General features: G+C 43.2%; 1 protein-coding gene across 17 annotated transcripts in view; it reads left to right on the top strand.

Moving 5' to 3' along the window:
• The window catches only part of BRSK2 (BR serine/threonine kinase 2), a 404,628-nt gene extending 393,697 nt beyond the window's left edge, over positions 1–10,931 (top strand). For 6 of the 17 annotated variants that reach the window (XM_083718472.1, XM_083718482.1, XM_083718469.1 and 3 more), the window contains one exon: positions 8,504–10,931. In XM_083718472.1, the coding sequence (XP_083574598.1) occupies positions 8,504–8,523 (20 nt within the window). In that variant the 3' untranslated portion in view covers positions 8,524–10,931. Of the gene's footprint in view, positions 1–7,762 lie in introns of all 17 variants that reach the window. The other 11 variants (XM_083718481.1, XM_083718468.1, XM_083718478.1 and 8 more) reach the window with 5 other exon arrangements.
• The last annotated feature ends 9,791 nt before the right edge of the window (positions 10,932–20,722 follow it).

Raw genomic sequence — 20,722 nt, 5'->3', positions numbered from 1 at the left:
AGGGTTTAGCTAAAGTTAAGGAGGGGTTTCCACTTGCATTTTTGAGGGTAAGGTGGAGCCTCTGAAAGGAAACTGCCCTATACTGAGTCAGGCCATTGGTCTATCAGCTCAGTATTGTCTATGCTGATTGGCAGCAGGCCTCCAGGGTTTCAAACAGGAATCTCCTTGAAGATTGAATGTGGAGCCTTCTGAATGCAAAGCAGTTGTACTGCCACTGAGCCATGACCCTTCCCATTCAAGTTTCTAACATCATCAACTTCCAAACAAAATTTGAATAACATCACCATCTTTTCTCTTGATATATCCATGTATATGGCATCAAAAGGAAGGCAAGCGCATCATTTCTCTTACTTGACCGAAGCAAAAGAAAATATGTTGGCTTCTTCGGCAAAGTTGCCTGCAACATTGATCTTGCTGTGCCACAATAGCTTCCTAACAAATGGTGAATATATTTAGAACTAGGGTCTATTACACTCTCCATCTGGATACTGTCTTCTTTCATTCTTTGAAACTTCTGTTTTGGACTACATTCGGTTGCAGTGCTTTCCTTGTGGCCTTAAGTAGCATCTCTGCTACATTCATGAATTGGCTGGTATTAATCTGCTTCCTTGGGACTTTGGCACTTCCTTTGTATCCAAGTATTTGCCTCCTTATCTGATACTCAGGCAACATCCATCACTTCCGTTTTCTCATAAACTGATCCTTGTAGCTATGATTCTTTTGATCCTCTGCTCTTTGGAACTACTTATCCTTATGCATTTCTATTCAGAAGGTTGGTTAGTGTTATCAGACCAGCTTATTCAAGAGGGTGCATTCCTCTCTGAACATATTCTGATATTTCAATGACTTTCCAGTAATCCAAGCTGGGTTTCTAGGCTACAACTTCTCAAGCAAAGGGATTCAAACACATTCTGTTAATGTGTTCCAGCCCCAGCATAGCTGCAGTATACTCTTGCAGACAAGTATTCTGCGTGCATAACAGAAAACAAGCATTGCTTCAAAGATCTTATAATGTAGAAGAAGGAAAACACATGCACAGAGTGGTAGCCAGCTGAGTTTTACCCAGAGTGGACCCATTGAAATGAATGGACGTAACTTATTCATGTTCGTTTCATTGAGTCTCCTCTGAGTAAAACTTTATTGACTTACACTCATAGTCTACTGACACACGACTAATTTGTCACATGAGTCTAAATACCTATAAACTGAGTTTTTCCACTGCACTGAACAGCACTACAAAACCTAGCTGTGGTGACCAACATGACAGTTTCACAGTGGTTGACACTCAGTGCTTTTTTTCTAAAAAAATATATTTAGGGGTACTCTCATTTTCCTACTCATATTGAAATGCTGCCCCCTCAATGAGGCCAAACTTAGGTTCACAAAATGTTCAGGGGTATGTGTACCCCTGTGTTCCCCCAGAAAAAAGCACTGTTGACACTTAACATGAGTTATCTTTCACCACAGAACTTCAAGGATACATGCAATAACCCCCCTTTTTTTACACAATTTGCTATTCATTAAAGCCCATCTACTGATGCATTAAAGGAAAGGATGAATGGGAACCTTCAATTTTGTAATTACCTGGCCCCTGGTTGTTTGCAAATCATCAGACAAAATTGTCCAAGGGCCAGCAGTTTGATTCCCTCTACCCCCTCCCCCCTGCCCCGCCACTAACAGGACATTTATTTCATTCCCAACATGGGTGCCATGGTAAAAACAAATGAAAGTGCTGAATACATCAATCCCAGGTTCTCCTGCTTTCAGCTCCCAGGAATACTTTCACAAAGATTTCTCGTAGACCCCATTGATATTCCATCTAAAAATTCTGATTAATATAGTAGCGACAAAGGTCAGCCTTCTTTGTATTTTAAAGAAGGGCAGCCCAGATGATTGAGAGTGTTTGAAAATGCAAAGGGGAATTAGACAAGTATAGACCCTGTATTAAGAGTAAAATACATAATATTAAAATGATAAATCTCCTTTAAGAATTTTGCCAAGTGCTTTGCATTTTTACATAAATAGTACTGATGTTCTTGGTTCCTGGTTGTCTTCTATATTCCTCTGTGAAAACAGCTCAGTATCCATTCTCCTTCTGCCTTTCTTCTGCCTGCTTTTTCTGCACTTCCTTTTGCCTCTGATCTTCCTGAATAAATTGATCAGCTCATAGTTCAAAAACACATGCATGTTCTTTTACCCTTCTCGGCAGCACTTGTAGCTCTTTTTTTGCGCTTTATTTCACACTTTTTGTTTACTGGTTCCATTTAGCGTGTGAAGGCATGGGGTCCAAAGCCACGTGAGAATCCAACTTAACCACAGAGGGGCATCTAAGGGTGAAACTTGCATTCCTCTTCTTTCTCTTCTAGGATCATGTTCGTACATGAGCTTTAAATCTCTCTCATGCTATTTCACAAGACTCTTGAGCTTCTTGTGCTAATGTCTGATTACTGGTAAGGCAGAAGACTATGGAAGAAGAGAGACATTTGTTATGGGAATTACTATTCTGGCCAATGTAGGTCTATTTTCTACCTTGCGACCCAAAGTTTCTGTATAGATGTGTATCACCACCATAAAGATATGATGGGGGGTGGAGATGATGGTGATTTATAATACAGCTACGTTCTGAGAGTTCAGAAACCTAGATAATTTCCTTTGAGTATAACTTTACAGATTAGATTGTACTGTAATTCTAGAAGCTGAAATCTATTTGGAGATGGCACTGACGTCACAAAAATGTAGCCAAGCATAATCAATACCTCTCCACCTATTTGGCAGAGAGAGAAATTATGAAGAATCTAGCAGCATGGTCTTCTCCCTAGGCATGTACAGGTGCTAGGGGAATTGCTAGCAGGAAATGGGCTTCTGTCAGGCAGCTGAGTTAGCGTGTTGTCAAGTGATGTAAACTGCTACCTTGGTAATGTAGGCTGAGCAGAGATTAGTGACGTCTGTAGATGAGGGCTTGGGGACCTTTCTCTCTCTAAATATTGTTATTGTTGAGTTTCCAGATCCCTTCATCCCCAGGCAGCATGGCTCCTCGTTATTACTATCATGTATTCTTATTTAAGGGACGCGGGTGGCGCTGTGGGTAAAAGCCTCAGCGCCTAGGGCTTGCCGATCGAAAGGTCGGCGGTTCGAATCCCCGCGGCGGGGTGCGCTCCCGTTGCTCGGTCCCAGCGCCTGCCAACCTAGCAGTTCGAAAGCACCCTCGGGTGCAAGTAGATAAATAGGGACCGCTTTCTAGCGGGAAGGTAAACGGCGTTTCTGTGTGCAGCTCTGGCTCGCCAGAGCAGCGATGTCACGCTGGCCACGTGACCCGGAAGTGTCTCCGGACAGCGCTGGCCCCTGGCCTCTTGAGTGAGATGGGCGCACCAACCCCAGAGTCTGGCAAGACTGGCCCGTACGGGCAGGGGTACCTTTACCTTTACCTATTCTTATTTAAATGTATATGGCCACTCATCAGTTAAATTCTCCAGGCAGTTTGCAAAATAAAAACAAATGGTCATAGGAATTGTAGTCCCAACATCATCTGGAGGGTCACAGATTTGTAGGTCAAATTAGGAGAATGCAGGAGATGTATGTAAGGCAACTGTGAAAGCAATATCCCCCCCCCCCCAAAATAAAACCTCTGGAATAATTTGAATAGTAAATATTCCTGATAAAATATTTAATATTAAGTCCATCCAGTGCAGTATGTCAGATGTTGTACTTGTTTGGAATAATAATTTTTGAAAGATCAAGGAAATGTCATTTTATCTCCCAAACTATTCCAGCATGACCATTTCATGCACAGCAGAAGTACAACCACAACTTTACCATTGTTGTTACCATTTTCATACTTATTTCTGAAGTTATGCCATTCTTCCAGTGGCTGTCTCTAGCAGCTGCATGGAACAGGACCTTTTCAGAAAAATGCAAAGTTAGGCTGAGTAGTACATATGCAGTTATCTCCAGTGAGGGGTTTTTTGCTGGTTTTTATTTTTTTTAAAGCATACAACAACCTCTGTCTCCCTTCTTTTGCTGTTTCGTTATGCAGCAAGACTCTGCCATATTCATTCCTTACAGACACTTTGCAGAGAATCAATGCAGAGGGATGTGTGTCTTTAAACTTGTTACTGCTATAAATTAGCAATAAACACACACATCTAGTGTGTGTGTGTGTGTGTGTGTGTGTGTAATTCTAGCTGGAAATTTTGACAAAGTGTACACAAGAAGCTGTTGCATAATATGCAAGACTAAATTTGCTATTTTAAAAAAGTTAGAGGAGGCGGAATTTACAAAATAACAACACAATCACACACAGAAGCCTGTTTACATGTGAGCATGAGGACCAAAGCATATAACAAAGTGTCGTACACATATCATTTTGCGTATGTGCAAGATTTCCGGGTTTGGATCGTTATGTCTTTAAATCTGAGGGAGATAAAACTTTTGATTCCCTTCAAAATTCTGGAAATCTTATCTCTCCATTATTCCTTTTGCCCCAGCATCATGGGAGAAACAGTGGGGCAGTTGTGTCTCAGTTGTTCTTAATCATGGCACCTCTGGAGGATGCTCTGCTTTCTACTTTTTCCCTGTACTTTTTTATATCAGTCCTATATAGCCTATATAGTCACAAACCATGTCTTAATTTCTGTGACTGCAGCACCGAGTTAAGTGAACGGAAGACCACTGAAATCAATGGTCTTGTGTGTGCTTAACTAGGTTTGTGAAGGATTATGGCCAGTGTAAGCCTTGTTGTTGTAGATGGAATGCAGGAGAGCGAATGGATGTGTGGCTTTTTCACAAACCAGGGGAAGATCTGCACATAAATGCCTGCTAAAAACTGAAATTTCCAAGTCTTTGCTATTGAAAACTAACGTTGATACTTTGCTAGCAAGTCCCTAAGGAAAGGGACTGTTTTCTGTGAAAGCGAAAAGTGTGAAAGGCTGTCTTATGAGAAGTGAAGAGTATCTAAGTTACACTTTCCTTGCAACTTGGTCCTTCTGGTAGTGCGGTTGGTGTTGTTCTGCTCAAGTTGTCAGCTGGATAGGGCAAGTGGGGAGAGAATTGCCTACTAGTCTGGTCACTTCAGTGCAATTGGTGGCCATTTTTGTATCTACTGATATTTAAAATAATCAATATATGCAAATAAACAATGGTTTTACACACACACACACACACACACACACACACACAATGACTCTATTTGAGCCAGAATGGACTTGATCTTAAGTGCCATGGCTGCCACTTCAACATCACAATTTGGGTTGCTTAAGCTGCAATCCTACAACCACTTTCTTAGGAATGAGCACCATTGAACTTACTGGGGTTTACTCATGAGTAGACATGTATCGGATTGTGCTGCTATGCATGACTAGCACACATACAGTGATCCTTGGTATGTCTGTTCACACATCACACGAAGATTGCTAGAAGCAAGATTTTAACAAGGATTTCACTGTGGATTAATTGTAACCAAACCCACCAAGATACTTCACCAGGATGTGGTGTAAATGGTGTTAACTTTTCCAGGACTTACCCTGGAAGAAAAATTGGACTGAGTTGAAATGGTCCCTTGTTCAGATTAAAGCCTCGGTAAAACATTTTCGTTTCTCTGTTTTCTGCAGGATACTGACATACTTATTTATTTAAATTATCAGTCCCAGAAAACTTGTCCAATTGCATCCAGTGTTCTCTTAGGCAATATCTAGTTCTTCGTTTTGTTCACTAAAACAAAATAGAAGACGTTTCCCGATTTGTCAGTCTTCCAGCATCTACATTCCCCATGGACTCATCAGTGGTTTCTAGTAACTAGCAACTGTTGTTATACGCTCTTGTCACAATTCAGCACAGAGTTAAGCACCCATAAACCCATTGGAATCAGTGGGCTTAAATGCACTTAACACTGTGTCGGATTTAGCCTTATGCATCTTAGGTACGGTAGTTTCCTAGAATTCATCTTATTTTCAAGAGCGGCAGTAACTCTCTTTTGGATGCCACATGAGATATATGGTGGCTAAGATGCATCTTAGTTATTATTTTAAATAAGTTTCATAGGCTCCTAGGGCCAGATCTCACCACAATAAGCAACATCAGGCAGAACAATGCAGACCCCTGTTGCCTGGGAAGTGTGTTGGATTGTCCCTCCACTGAGGTCTGCTGCCACCACTAGGGTGATTGAAGCATTACAGCTCTGCTGTGTATCTTCCATTTCTACCATCCAAATGTGTGGGAATGTTGCAAGCAGAATTCCCCCTGGCAGCAGCCAGAAAGAAATGCACCCAAATCAAGCATTTGAGAAGCGGGGAGAGGCTGAGTTGACCCATGGTTCACTGCCTGCCGAACCAGTCCCACTGCTGTTGCACAGTGGCATTCGGCTCAATCCAGTCCTGATCAAGGCATAAGCTCCAGCCGGGCACCGCAATTGTGCTGGTCCTCACTCTCACCTACCCTGGCTGCCATGTGTGGCAGGGCTGCAGACGTGCCAGTGGCCTCACCACTTGACAAAGGCCAGCAGTTGGCTGCCAAAGTTTGGATTGGTCCCTAAATTCAGTGATAATGTGGGAAGAGTGCACAGGGAGGGGATTGACAATCCAGGGCCCTTGACTCATAGGGGCATATGGAGCTGCTGTGGAAATGTTAAACATGAATTGTGTGTTGCATATGATTACTGGATTTAGGCATTACTGCTACGGTATGGAATCCTGCCTTAGGGAAACAGCAGCAGACATAGTTCAGGGGTATATGAACACTTTGTAGATTGGGATGGTACCTGTGCACATTTGACACAGGTTGATGGCAGTGTACACATGCTTTTTGGGAGTGGGGATGCTCCTTTGCTGCTAAAATTCATGCAAGCTAAAGTACTTAATGTAAGTAGCATAATTGGTGTGCAACGGATGATAGAAATAGTCATAAAAAGTTTAGTGAGCATTCCTAAAGTTTGGAACAAATCACACAGAAACGGAATGATGGAGAAGAGTAGAATCATAGATACAGATCCTAAGTTGTATTTTTACAAGTTCTGGAACTCCTGTGCTCACACACAGTTCTACTGCCCACAAAGGTTCCCCCATTCAGTTCAATGGAGAAAGTAGATTTGCAGCTTAATTCCTTTGTGCAAGCAAATCTCTTCTCCTTGAAGTTAAGGGAGCAGCTTGTGTATGCAGAGGCTCTGTGTGTGATCATAAGAGTACATGTGTGGCTACGGATCAGGCAAATGAGGTATCACTGAATCTTCGAGGCATAATTTAGATTACATACTTGATCACAGGTGCTTAGAAGAAAACGCCATTGGAAGCAATAGAACTGACTTCCCAGAGAGCATGCTTAGGATCAGAGTTTTGGTGGTTTTGCATTATTCTTGAATTCCTTCACTCAGGACATTTTTTTCAGAGGAGTTTCATGTAGGCCCAGTATTATCCGGCATCATGGCATTCTCCAGGCATGCCAGTTGCCCTTCTAGGCAAAAGTTCTGCTTTTTGCTATACAGTGCAAGATTCCAACCACCAGGTGTGGCATTCTTGACCCCAGGCTTTCCATATGCGTAGGCAGTTCAGTGCTCCCATCCTGATGCTCTTCCTCTTCTGCTCATTGTCTTCATCCTCCACATACCCCCATGCACGTGGCTCTGGACCGCTCATCACGTTCTTCTCGTTTAAAACCCCATTGTTCATTTGTTTGTTTGTTCTCTTTTTTCTCTCTCTTTTCTCTCTCTCTCTCTCTTTTCTCTTTCTCTTGCTTTCTTTGTTTTCTTTTTGTCTCCTCTGTTTTGTATACCCAGGCAGCCCATTGAGTAACTTCTTTGACGTAATTAAACAACTTTTTTCAGACGAGAAGAACGGGCAGGTGACCCATCCCCCCGGCACGCCAACCAAGCATAGCGCAAACAGCAAGCGGAGCGATTCCGATGCTAATGACTATGGGTCTAGAGGAGACACTAAGTACCCCGCTGGCAAAGAGAAGGCAAAGATGGCCTCGTCACTCGGCCTACAAGACCAACCTTAAATAAATGCAATTTTTAAATAATAAAAAAGAGGAAAAGGAAAAAGAAACAGTCTAAATAACTAAACACACACACACACGGAGAGACGCAAACGGAAATGACTGAGTATTCTTTAGCAAGCTAGCCTCTAAAACAGATGGATGTGTATATATATTGCTACAGCAGTACAAAACTGTCTATAGACAACTTTTGTATGAAGGAATGACTGTGTACATATATATATATATATTATATATAAAACACAAACACACACATATATATATTTATATGATATAATATATCTCTCTGAAACAAAACACAAAAGCAATGAGAAAAGAAAGAAAAGGTAGCACAGATGACAAACCCAGTTTGGCAAATCTTGGGTTGTTGTTTTTTGGTTTGTTTATCATCTCCGAGCTCTTTTCTTTTACTTCCTACCCCCACCCCAGTCACCTTCTGATTTACTGCCCTGCCCTCTTTTGTCCTTGTTCTGTTTTCTCTGTGTTTCTGACACCACCGCTTTTTCCACTCTGCTACCAGGAATTATCCCGAAAAGTTAACATGTCAGCCAACAGCTTCACCTTCTGTGCTCTGCGAACACTTGTTCACGGAAGGCCACTGATGTAAGACTGTCCACGGACTGGTTCTGTTTGGGGACTCCCAGCCTCCCCTCTCCCACTGCAGGAAATGGGTCTCCTCTTTTTCCCTCGCCCTACCACACACACTTTTTCTTTTCGGTGCTCTGTGCTGGAGAACTGCTCAGTTATAAAAATTGCACAGTCGGAGTCACTGGAGTGACATCGTTGCCCTTGACAGCACACTTCCCCATTGGCAAATCCAGACTGCGGGAGGGCGGTATCACGACATATTCAGGCGATGTTTTGTTAAGGAGCTTTACCACAGGAAAGTTGTCCTCAAATTTCACCACCCCAGATCCTTTTCCCACACCACCCAACTCCCTCAACCCAATTGTGTTTTTGTTTTTATAATCTCCAAATTTCTCCCCCTCCCAGCCTGCTGGAGGGGCAGAGCACAAACTTAGGGGAAAACTACAAGACGGAAGTCAAATCAAATAAGAACACTGAAACTTAGGGGGGAACGCAGCTTCCGGCAGCGAGGAGGAGGGACAAGAATTCACCTGTTGGAGGACAATCTCTGCTGCTGCCATGCACTCTTGCCACCTACACCACCACTGTCGTTGCTGCTGCTGCTGCTTCTCTCCTCAACCTGCTCTCTCTCTCTCAGTTCCTTCCTTCCTTCCTTCCCCCTGCACTGGGACTTCCTTCCGCCAGCTGAATTCTCTCCTGCCTCGTGCATCTGGATGCAACTATTGTGTCGTTAGTGCTGCATTGATATATCAGTATTATTTATTTGCTGGTTTCGTTTATTTATTTGTTATTTAATTTATTTAATTATTTATTCATTTGGGTTGCGTGAGTTTGTTGTTCTTTTTCTTAATTTTAATGCAAAGGAAGAACATGAAATGAGAGTTAAAAACAAACAAACTTCCCCTTCCTGTGTGGGTGCGCGCGTGTGTACAACCACTGGTAGTTCATCGGAGCAAGATATGGAGGAGATAGCACTATGGGCGAGTTAAAAAACAAAAACAAAACCACAAAGCTACTGTAAACTTCTAAAAGTATTGCAAGATATTTTTATAAATTTTTTTTTCAAAAGTGGGTGGGTGGGCTGGAACTTCCTTGTGTGTGTTTAAGTTATTATTAGGTCTTGGTTATTATTTATAATGCATATATATAAATATATATTTAAAAATTTAAGCTGTTAGATAAATCTTCTGCTTTCATTACTGTGTAGAGGTAACACTGATTCCTATTTATTTTTGGGGAGAGGGGAAAAGAATGATGACAAGACCACTTAACTTCATCCTCTCACCAATATTCCATTTTTTTGTTTGGCTTCTGTCTTTTTTCTCTCTCCAACTATCACCAAGTGTAACTCAATCTGGCCCACATGCAAAGGTTTCCAAAACCATGATCATATGTGTCAAAGACAAAAAAGAAGAAAAGAAACAGCTGGAGTAAATCTCCTTGACCAATATCTTTTAAATGTAGATTTTAGTATTAGTGTTCAATTCTCTTATTACCTTCAATTGTTGTTTGTTGAGTTTTTATGAGTGTATGTTGTATTGCAAGGTTTTTTAAAGATAATGTTAGATTTCTCCCTCTTATTTCCCTTCCCTTTGTTTTTTTTGTTTTTTTAATTTCATTTGTCTTTGTTGTTTATGGATTCTCCCCACCCTCCCCCTTTTCTCGGACCCATTTTTCTTGTACATAGGTTTGAAGGGGGAAATCCCTTTTTTTTTTTTTAAAGAGACACACAAAAGTGGGAAGGTGTTCCTTTGTTTTGCTTTGTTTTCTAATCTGGAAATTTTATCTTGTATTGCTGTGTGCATGTCGGACACAGGAAGGGTGATGGTTGGAGACGGAGGGAGGGGAGGTTCGGGGGCAGTTTTAATTGCATGATATTGATGTAAATTAGTCTCTTTTGCTTTCGTTGTCTTTTCTGCCTCCACCTTCTGCTTCCCTCCCCCCCCCCCCAGGCTTCCCTTCCACCACCCTCAGCCCCCTTTCCCCTCTTTTATCTCCCCTTGTGTATAGATTTTGATGCTTCTGTTACATTGTACCTCTACAAAAGGCTGGGATTTCAATACAGAATAATAAATGCTACTACTACTACTAATAATAATAGTAATACAGCAAAACCCATACAGTACAAGCAGGAAGGGGGTTATTTACACAAGACATAAGAATAAATGAAAGCAATACCTCTTGTTATCCTTCCTATTTTGTACTTTGAAGACACAAACACACACGCACATGTGGACACACAAACTGACATTATTTAACAGTCAAAATGGACAAAGAAGAACCTTCTGATGTATCCCTTGTTAAATAACTGTGAGCAACTTTAGTTCAAAAAAAACCAATAAATTCATTCAGTAAAGATACTGGCTGTCAGTGTGTCTTGTTTACGTCTGTGACTGGAGGAGCACTTTCAAGCAAGATACAGTTCAGGTAAGTACCAAGCCAATGGCTTACTAAAGGCCGCATTAAAGGCAGGAGCCCTTAGTAGATCTGGAGCCAGAGTTGACTAGCCTCACCTCATCAAATTAAAGCATACCTTTCAAACGGAAGTGTCTGGCTGGCTCAGGGTGGAGTGGGGGGGGGGGACCACAAAAGCAGTACATGCTGCAATTTGCTGCTAGAGGGCAGCTGTAGGTAGTTGGTAGTTGATTAACTCTTCTCCTTCCTGGCCCTTATCCCCAGTGCATTTTTGCTATGTGTTTCGTTTATTTTTTTAAAAGGAAGGGAGATGTGCTGCTTTACATTATTTATTCATTTTTAAGGACAGGCAGGCTTAAGTGTTCACAGACAGGCTACCTAGAGCCTTGAGGAAGGGCAGGTTAGCAGCTGGACCAACATCTGATTTGCTGGCATGTACACCTAACATACAAATAACAAAGCCAGGAGGAATTTAAATCACATTACAGTTGCAGAACTTGCTAAGGGTCTTTTCATATTACCTCCATTGCTACACTGGGAGTGGTGGGAAAGGGAATGTAATATGCAACAGCTGCTGCTGCTGCTGCAGTGCATATTGGCAGCAAGCCATCTCACCCAACAGGTGTAGGAAATACATTTTTACATACTGGATGTGTGTCAGGTGAGCTTTTGTGGTGTGGGTGTGACCTAGGGAGCCCTAGGGATTGATAGTAAGTAAGAGGTCCTGGATAGGTTGAGGCTGTTCAAGCAGATACTGTTCCAAGCTGAAGCAGTAGATCTCAGGACAAGCAATTATGCAGGACTTTCCACAAGGGTGTAAGGGAAGGGGGTCAGAAAACACACACACACACACACACACACACACCAAAACCAGCAACCTTTAACTCAGTCTTCCACTACAAGGCAGCCACTTGAAAACCTGGTTCTACATATTTGTTGCTGCAGTGATGGAACAGGACACTGATTGCAAGGTGAGAGTTCAAATAATGGTTTTCTGTTCTATTTTTAAAATGTAGGTTTAGTATTGCTGTTCAGCTTTCTTTTTACCTCATATGGGGTTTGTTGGATTCCTATGGCTATCTATTGCATTGCAGGGTTTTTGTTTTTGTTTAACGCTAGCACATTTTTCTCTTATTTTACAGGCCTGGGTTGTTGCTTTGTTTTGCTTTTCTCCTTGGGACCATTGTTCTTTTACAAAAGTTTGAAGAATTTTGGTGCTGCTGTTCAAGACACATAAAAAGAGTGTGCATTTATGTCTTTCTGCTGCCCGTCCCCCAATATATATTGAAAGCTTTCTCTTATATTGCTAAAAGGGAGATGGCTAAGGGTGGAGGACAAGGAGGATGGAAGGTCTTAATTACATGATATTTCTATCAGTTGGGCTGTAATCCTAATTTATCCCCCTCCCCCCTCCTCACTTACCAGAGAGCAAGAATTAGGTAGTTAACTTCTCAGTAGGCATGATTTAGGTTGCAGCTTTGGTCTCATGCTGTAGTTAATCCTTCTACCTTTTCCTTCCTTCCCCCTCAATATTCCCTTCTGCTACTCTTAGCCTTTCCTTCTCTTTTCTCCTTCCTTTTGCTGTGGCCTTCGGGAACAATGCTCTTGTAGTACTCATGAGGGGCTGCACTCCACTCTTTGAAAGCCCTGTTTTGCTTTTTCAGTCTTCCTAGTTAATGTTCTGCCCCCCCCCCTTCTCCCAGCACAAGTGAAAAAAGTGCACTTGTTGCCTGTGAGTCTGATAGAAGGAACTGATTCATACAACTACTTAGCTTGTGCCTTGCTAGTTAACTCCAGTTGGCTGTCTTGGTGGATTTTGGTGTGTTGACCTACTCTTGGGAATACTTGATAACATGTCCAGGTCATGATGCACCCCACAGGGAGCATGTGCCAGCCCAGAACAGGATGTACCCCAGTCCTGCCATACTAGAAGAAGTGAGAGGCTAGCAGCCTCTGGTATTTATCAAGGTGTAACAGGACGCGGGTGGCGCTGTGGGTTAAACAACAGAGCCTAGGGCTAGCCGATCAGAAGGTAGGCGGTTTGAATCCCCGTGACAGAGTGAGCTCCCGTTGTTCGGTCCCAGCTCCTGCCAACCTAGCAGTTCGAAAGCATGTCAAAGTGCAAGTAGATAAATAGGTACCGCTCCAGTGGGAAGGTAAACGGCGTTTCCGTGCGCTGCTCTGATTCGCCAGAAGCGGCTCAGTCATGCTGGCCACATGACCCAGAAGCTTTATGCCGGCTCCCTCGGCCAGTAAAGCGAGATGAGCGCTGCAACCCCAGAGTCGGCCACGATTGGACCTAATGGTCAGGGGTCCCTTTACCTTTACCTAACAGGAAGTTAATCTGGGGCTTGCTTTCCTGTTTTGCAATAACTTGCCTGCAGCAGCTGAATGGGTTATCACTAGGCATGTCTGCTCTACAGTTGCCACTTTTTCTGCTTCTATATATTCAGCAACACTTTATGCATAGCAAGGGTCGGGGAAAACTTTATCTGCTGTTGGGAAGCAGGGTCAGAAAGGAAGGTGGCAATCCTTTTCCTTGTTTCTCCCACGGTCCTATCTTTAATAAATAACTAAACCCACTACTGAATGCCTTCTGCGCCAGAGTAGACTTGCCAGAAAGATTGTGCTGTCAGCAGGAGGCAAACCTCTTTGTTTCTTTCTGGAGAAAGTTCTCTCTTGTAGTTTTGGTGCATTCGAGAGAAATATTCACTAGGGTTTTTTTCTGTTCAGGGGGCAAAATTGGTACTTCCTCACTGTTTAAAAAGTTTTAAAGGCATAGTGACATGCGACACCTTTGATCATAGAATTTGGGAGTTGGAAGGGACCCCTAGGGTCAATCTAGTCTAACCCCCTGCAATGTAGAAGTCTCAGCTAAGGTATCCATGACATATGGCCACCCTTTCAGGTGTTCTTCCAAACTATCCAGGATAGGCTGTTTGAGCTTAATTGGACTGCTAGCTTCTGAACCAGCCCCTTGGGTGGTCTTTTAAGAGCATTTTGTTCTGCATAGCCTTCAGGAGGTGACTGCATTCAGCTCCGTGCCATTAAAAGCTTCACCTGCTGTTTTCTGTACAGTATATCAAATCTTAGTTAAGGATGCAGAATAAGGCCTGGCTGGGACTGTTTACTTTTGCTAGTTGGCAACCTTGTATTCAGAGGAGGAAGGAGTGCAAAGAATGGTTGGTTTCCTTATGTAGTTTTGCTGAAAGGTGCACTCTATTATTGGGGCTAAATGGCATAGTACACACACAAAATAATCTATTATTACCATGTTGCATATTGTACTACTGTAATTTTATATGCTTTGCCTGTAATGGCATTTTGTGGCCACCAGAGGACACTGATACTTTCATTTAGCTGTGCGTTTTACTATAGCTGCTACTGTAGTACTCCTGCCATATAATGTTTATTTATACCCAGACTTTTTCTCTGACGGCTTGCAGATAAAAACAAGAACTGCTAAAAACTTAGAAAAACCGATTATTGAAATACATTTAAACATTGATACAATTAAAATTATATACACACACAATCTATTTACCAACAATTACAATAAAAACAGCATGGCGCCAGCCCGTTTATTCCCAAAGGCCTGTTGCAACTTTTGGGTGCCAGGGCAGAAGACTGAAGAAGCTACGGTTTGTCCTGCTGTTAGAATTGCTGCAGTCTAATTCCTGTTTTTTTAAAAAAGGAACTTGGCACCTCCCGGTGCACCCTATCATAGAATCGGAATCGTAGAGTTAGAAGGGGCCCACAGAGGGCATCTAGTCTACCCTCTGCAATGCAGGAAGATGTATGTGACCCATATGGGGATCGAGCCTGTGACCTTGGCATTATAAGCACCATGCTATAGCCAACCGAGCTAACTGCCCTGTTCTGTTTTGCATTTCATCCCCCAAGCCTACAGGAGCATTACACCAGTATGGCATGTCCTCCATGGGAAATTGTTTATATATTTGCAGCTGCTGCTGGAACCATGCATATCAAATAAATAAATAAAAATACTTAACTAACTGACCAATAGCATTGCAGATAACTCTGTTCTGCCCCCAACATAAATCCTGCCCTGCCCCTCATAAATCCTGCCTATACCCTGGCCTGGAACTCCTGGCATATAGAAGTAGCTTTGGCAGTTACTCCATTACCCTTGTAATGTATGGTGGGCCACCTTGGGAGCAACAGACTGAGCAAATGGAGGAAAGTAAATGAGGCTGCTTTGCCATGCTGACGGGCGTATGAGCTCCCTTTGGCACAGAAAAGGTGATGTGAAGAACTGAGTAGGAATGGGTCAAGTGGTCATCCTGTTGCCTGCTCAACCTGCACCTCCCGGCCACCCATATCTGCACTGTAAAACAGGCATAAATGCTCTAGCAAGCAAGCCATGTTATGAGAAAAGGCTAACACAGCTGTGTAAGTATTTATACCCCAGTAAAAAAAAAAAATGTTCTTGATTCCACAGACTCTTCCAAAAGGGAAAAGGGTCTTACTATTGCTAGTTGAGGGTGATGTCTAATGGAGTTTAGCAGGAGTGCCAGCTTGGCCCTGTGTCTGGGGGTGCCCAGGGCTGTGTGTGCCATGCAGTGTGCATGACCCTGGCACCAAAATTTCTGGGTGCCTGGCCCCTTCCAGGGCCCCAGGGAGTGAGCACCTATGGCATTTAGGAGAATCAGTTAGCTGAGAGGAATCTGTGATCTGTAAGTGGATATATGAATATTTCCCCAAGGTTGAGATGGCTTAATGCATGTTAATTACCTCTTAATGCACCCTGTCAACCTGAAGTTTCTGTCCCTCCATGTATCTTTCCAGTGTGTGTAGTGATGTGATTCTGATCTGTTTGTAGGTATAGGTATCGGCTGGTGTTTCTTTAATTGTGCATGGCATAATGAAAAGGTCAGAGGGTGAGGATAACTAACCTTACTGCATGGGTCCTAGTAGGATGAGTCTTGTAGTACTTTCCACAAATTGAAAAGCAACAGAGCTGTGTAGCAAAGTGAAATCAAGGTGTGATTTGAGATGAAGGGTCAGCTCAATTGTTCCTGCTGAGTAATTGCAAAGGAGGAAATGTTACCCAATCTAAGTGACATGCTAACTGCCCAAGCAAGGGTGAGGAACCTGTGGCCTGGAGCTAAGCAGAGCCATCAGGAATCTTCCCAGGCCACACTCAGAGGCCTGGCTTCACACCCTCCTTGACTGTTTACCTGTTTGGAATGTGTCCTTGAACTCTCACCCTGTATCTTACATGTCCACATAGAGGGGTGGAAACTAACCTTCTGTACAAAGGTAAGATTTGCATCCATTGCAGCCCCAGTTACCGCAGGCAGGTGTCCTGTCCACCCCTTAGATTCATGAGCCACTTGCCCAGGAGGAATCGCCTGCAAAGCACCAGGAAGAACCTTCATCTCTCCTCCAAAAGTGTGCCAGAGATTATTCACGCCTGCTTAGTTAAGCTGACACATGCCCCTCAAGGGACTGTTGGATCTGCTGAGGGAGGGGAAAACTGAGGGAGGGGGAAGTGGCCCTAAAGTCACATTAGAGAAAAGGATAACTGCTTTGGCAATATCTTATGTTTTAAAAACACACACACACATCCAAAAGGCTACATTCTTAAAAGGAATTCTGCTAGAAAGAGCCTTGGGGTTGCCAAAATTGGAATCCTGCCCCCCACCCCCAGCTGTTTGACTTGCACTAATTATAGCTGTTCATCTTGGATCCTTCATGACAGGAAACAACTTCTCTAGACAGGTGTGGATTTTCCAACCTGCTATTCCCCCTTTCCACCCCCACCCCACCAATCTTGTTATAATCCTTAGTCCCTTGTGTGCTGGGCAGGGTATGGCATGTTCAACTCATTATAACAGGTGGGGGAGCCATTATAACAGGCTGAGCCTTACTGCCTCATCTACTTATTCAGCAGAAGATCTAAAGGTAAAGGAAATATCTCTTTTTTAAGTTCCAACTCCACTGAGGGAGATAAGTACAGTCGTACCTTGGTTGTCGAATGGAATCCGTCCCGGAAGTCCATTCGACTTCTGAAAATGTTTGACAACGAAGGCACGGCTTCCAATTGGTTGCAGGAGCTTCCTGCATGCAATTAGAAGCCACAGAAGCCCAATCGGACATTCAGGTTCCAAAGAATGTTTGCAAACCAAAACACTCACTTCCGGGGTTGTGGCATTCAGCAGCCAAAATGTTCACGTCACAAGGCGTTTGACAACCAAGGTGCGACTATAATAATCTTTTCCCTTTTTGCTAATCATGTCGTCATCATCTTCTTAAACCTTTCAAAGCACTGTGTAATATTTTAAAAATACACCCCACTCACCCCCAGCTGTGCTGACAGGCTATCAATCTAATTATTATTTTTTTAAAAAGGAAAGCAAGCAAAGTGCAAAATAGTGGGATGAAGACAATGGAGGGAGAGGGATACCGTTCAGATACCTCAGTCATTTGGAAAACCCATGTAGAAATGGAAATGTCTTGAGGCACTAGTTAAAGAGTATGGGAGACTGTGCTGTACAAATATTGGGGTTGAATGATTCCCATTTGCTCTAGCAATTGGTGCTAGAAGGTTCTAGAAGGAATAAGCAGGTGGGGAAATGAAAGACAAATGAAAAGCAGCAGCAACTTAGTGCAAATTAAAAATTAATTTGGGGGAGATATAATTTAGAGGAAAAATAATCTTCCTTTTAAGACTCCACAGCAGAAGAGTAAAAAGTCACCTGGCAAGAGATTAGGAGCAATAAGTTGAACTAATGATTCCAAAGGTGACTCACCCTTGCAACATGGTCCCAGTCTGGGTCTTAGTAGGGCAAGAATAAATTCCTTTGGCTGCAATCCTATGCACACAAAGCTCCATTGAACTCAGTGGGACTTGCCTCTGAACAGACAAGCCTAGGATTGCTCTGTTACAGTCTTTGTGTTTTTGTAAAGGCTAGGTCATCGCTGCACCAGAGAGGAAAAAGTAGCAGTCTATGGCTACTTTGCAATGTAGTCCAGAGATTCCAGCTAAGGATTGTACTGGCAGTACAGCCAATTTACCATATTTGCTCCAAAGTTGGTGTCAACTTTTCCATCTTTATATGAGTGTGTAAACACTGCCCAATGAATTCCAAATGCCTTGGCAGAAGGGCTATATTTAAATTAGACTGATAGAGTTATCTTACCTTCTCCCCTAATGTTCCCATGCCTTTAGTATACCTGTACATATACAAAGATAAATATCTGCACTCACTGAGGGGTGTGTGTGTGTGTGTGTGTGTGTGTGTGTACAGTAATCTCTTATCTTACACAGGGGTTCAGTTCCAAGGGTTACATGTGTATGTGCAAATCATGTATAGTTAACCCTTAGAGCCACTCCACTCTAAAGTTTTTGCTCCATCAGCCACTTGCGAGATTTTGTATATTAAGCTGTGTATAAATTGATTGGAGAAATGGTTGAAAGATAGAGCAGGAATATCAACAGCAGCCTCTTGGGCTGCAGTCCTCTGTACACTTACCCAAAAATAAGCTACCTTGAGCTTGGAGGACTTACTTCTCAGTAGACACATAAGTTTCTATTGATGGATACTGGAAGTGATCCTATCAGCCCCTTAGGAGCAGAACTTATATTGAAACTGCCCTAACAGCACAATAAACTGTGGTGACCCTAGCATTTCAGCATCCCCCCCCCCCACACACACACGGGATGGTGGTGAGAACTTACAATTTAGAAGCGATCTGAAGGCAGCCCTGTCTAGGGAAGATTTTTATGTTTGATGGTCCCGTTGGACCTTTTCCTGACTGATCCTCTTTGGTGGAGTGAACAGCTGACTCCTGTATTCACCGCTATCTCCTCCACCTTAGACATCCCCGACTCCTGGAGAGAAGCTACAATAGTTCCGATTTTCAAAGGCGGCCAGCCAAACATCCCTAGGAACTATCGCCCCATCAGCTTACTATCTATTCCGGGGAAAATATTTGCCGCTGTCTTACCGGAAGAACTTCTTTCATGGGTCCATGAGAGAAACATTCTACCGCCAGAACAGATTGGCTTCCGGAAGTCAGCATCAACCATGGACCACTGTCTAACTCTTTATCACCTTGCCAGCAAATACACTGCACCAAGGCAAGGCCACCTGTTTGTCGCTTTCATGGACCTGGAGGCCGCCTTTGATTCCATTCCTAGGCAGAGATTATGGTCCAAACTTGCCCATTTGGGAATTGATCCACACCTCCTTTCCCTAATTATTTCCCTTTATTCAAACACCACAGCTCGCGTTCGAATTGGTCCCAACGGCTACCTTACCACCCCATTCCCAACAGCCAGGGGCGTCCGACAAAGTTGTCTCTTGGCCCCTTTACTGTTTAATCTTTATCTTCATGATGCCCTTTCCCCTTTGAAGCTAGCAACTAAGTACCCTCCTCACTTAGCAGGCCACCCCGTTGCTTCCCTTTTCTATGCGGATGATGCCGTCATCTTATCCAGAACAGCTGCGGACCTAGCAAATGCAGTTGATGCATTTATCGCCTATTGTAAGGCGGAAGCCCTTAATATTAATTATAAAAAATCGAAAGTTCTCCACTTCACTCGTTCCCGCAAACTCAAGCTGGAGCCGCTTAAGATCACAGGTGGCTACTTAGAAAAGGTAAAAGCCTTTAAATATCTAGGCTTGATATTTACTTATAATCTCTCCTGGACCACCCATCTACATTCTGCCTCTCTTGCTGCAACCACGACCTCTAATGCCATTGTCCGATTTTATCACCAGAAGGGCGGCAAACACCTTCCAGCAGCAATTCAAATGTTTAATGCCAAAGTTGTCCCTAAACTATTATATGGCTGCGAAGTATGGACTACAGCAATATCAGGTAACTTGGATCGCCCACTTCATATGTTTCTGAGATCTCTTTCCGGCGTCCCAAGATGTGTCTCAGGTGCAGCCTTACGACTTGAGTTCGCCCAGCCCTCAATTGTAAAACGAGCATGGAGTCGAGCCATTTCCTACAGCTCCCACCTACTACCATCGGATGCTCGAATTAGAGGTGGTTTCTCCAATCTGATCCTAAGAGATACTCATAATTCTCCTTGGAAAACTACAATTAATCTCAAATTCCGCTCTCTTCTCAATTTGAACCGCAAAACTGTTTTTAATCTAGAGTGTATAAGCCCGGCGGCCCTACCTCTAATCAAAAAGAAGCTGCAGCAACTTGACTTCTCTAACACAGCTTCCCAAGCAAGAGGGCCGTGTTCAGGCTTAGCCCTAGCTATTCCACCCCCTGAAGGGATCCCTCTATACTGCTTTACAATTCCTTCGGAGGCTAAACGAAGGGCCTTTACCTGTGCCCGTCTCAACTGTCTTCCTACAGCAGTTCTGTCGGGTCGTTACTCCAGAGTTCCCATCGCAAATAGAACATGCTCCTGCAATGACACGGCTCTGGAGACTATGGAACATGTAATGCTCTTCTGTCCCAACTGGACAGATGAAAGATCTCTGTTTCTAACTCCTCTCGTGAACAAGCTTCATCTCCCAATCCAGCCTTGGATAGTGTCCCTTCTTCTGCAGGATTCTGACTGTTGGATTACCGAGATGACAGCTAATTTCCTGCTTAGTGTGATGAAGAGGAAAGCGGCACCAACTCCTTCCTCAATACCACAGATGTAGTCGATGCGCCGCACAGTCGAACCTGTTTTTTGTGTTCTCTGTCACTCGATGTTTTAAGCCTCCCGTTGCCTTTGTTGTCCCCATTTTCTCAG

The sequence above is a fragment of the Podarcis gaigeae genome (genome assembly GCF_964106915.1).
Source record: "Podarcis gaigeae genome assembly, chromosome: 1".
Taxonomy (NCBI): Eukaryota; Metazoa; Chordata; class Lepidosauria; order Squamata; family Lacertidae; genus Podarcis; species Podarcis gaigeae.
This window is presented reverse-complemented; position numbering and strand designations above follow the sequence as displayed.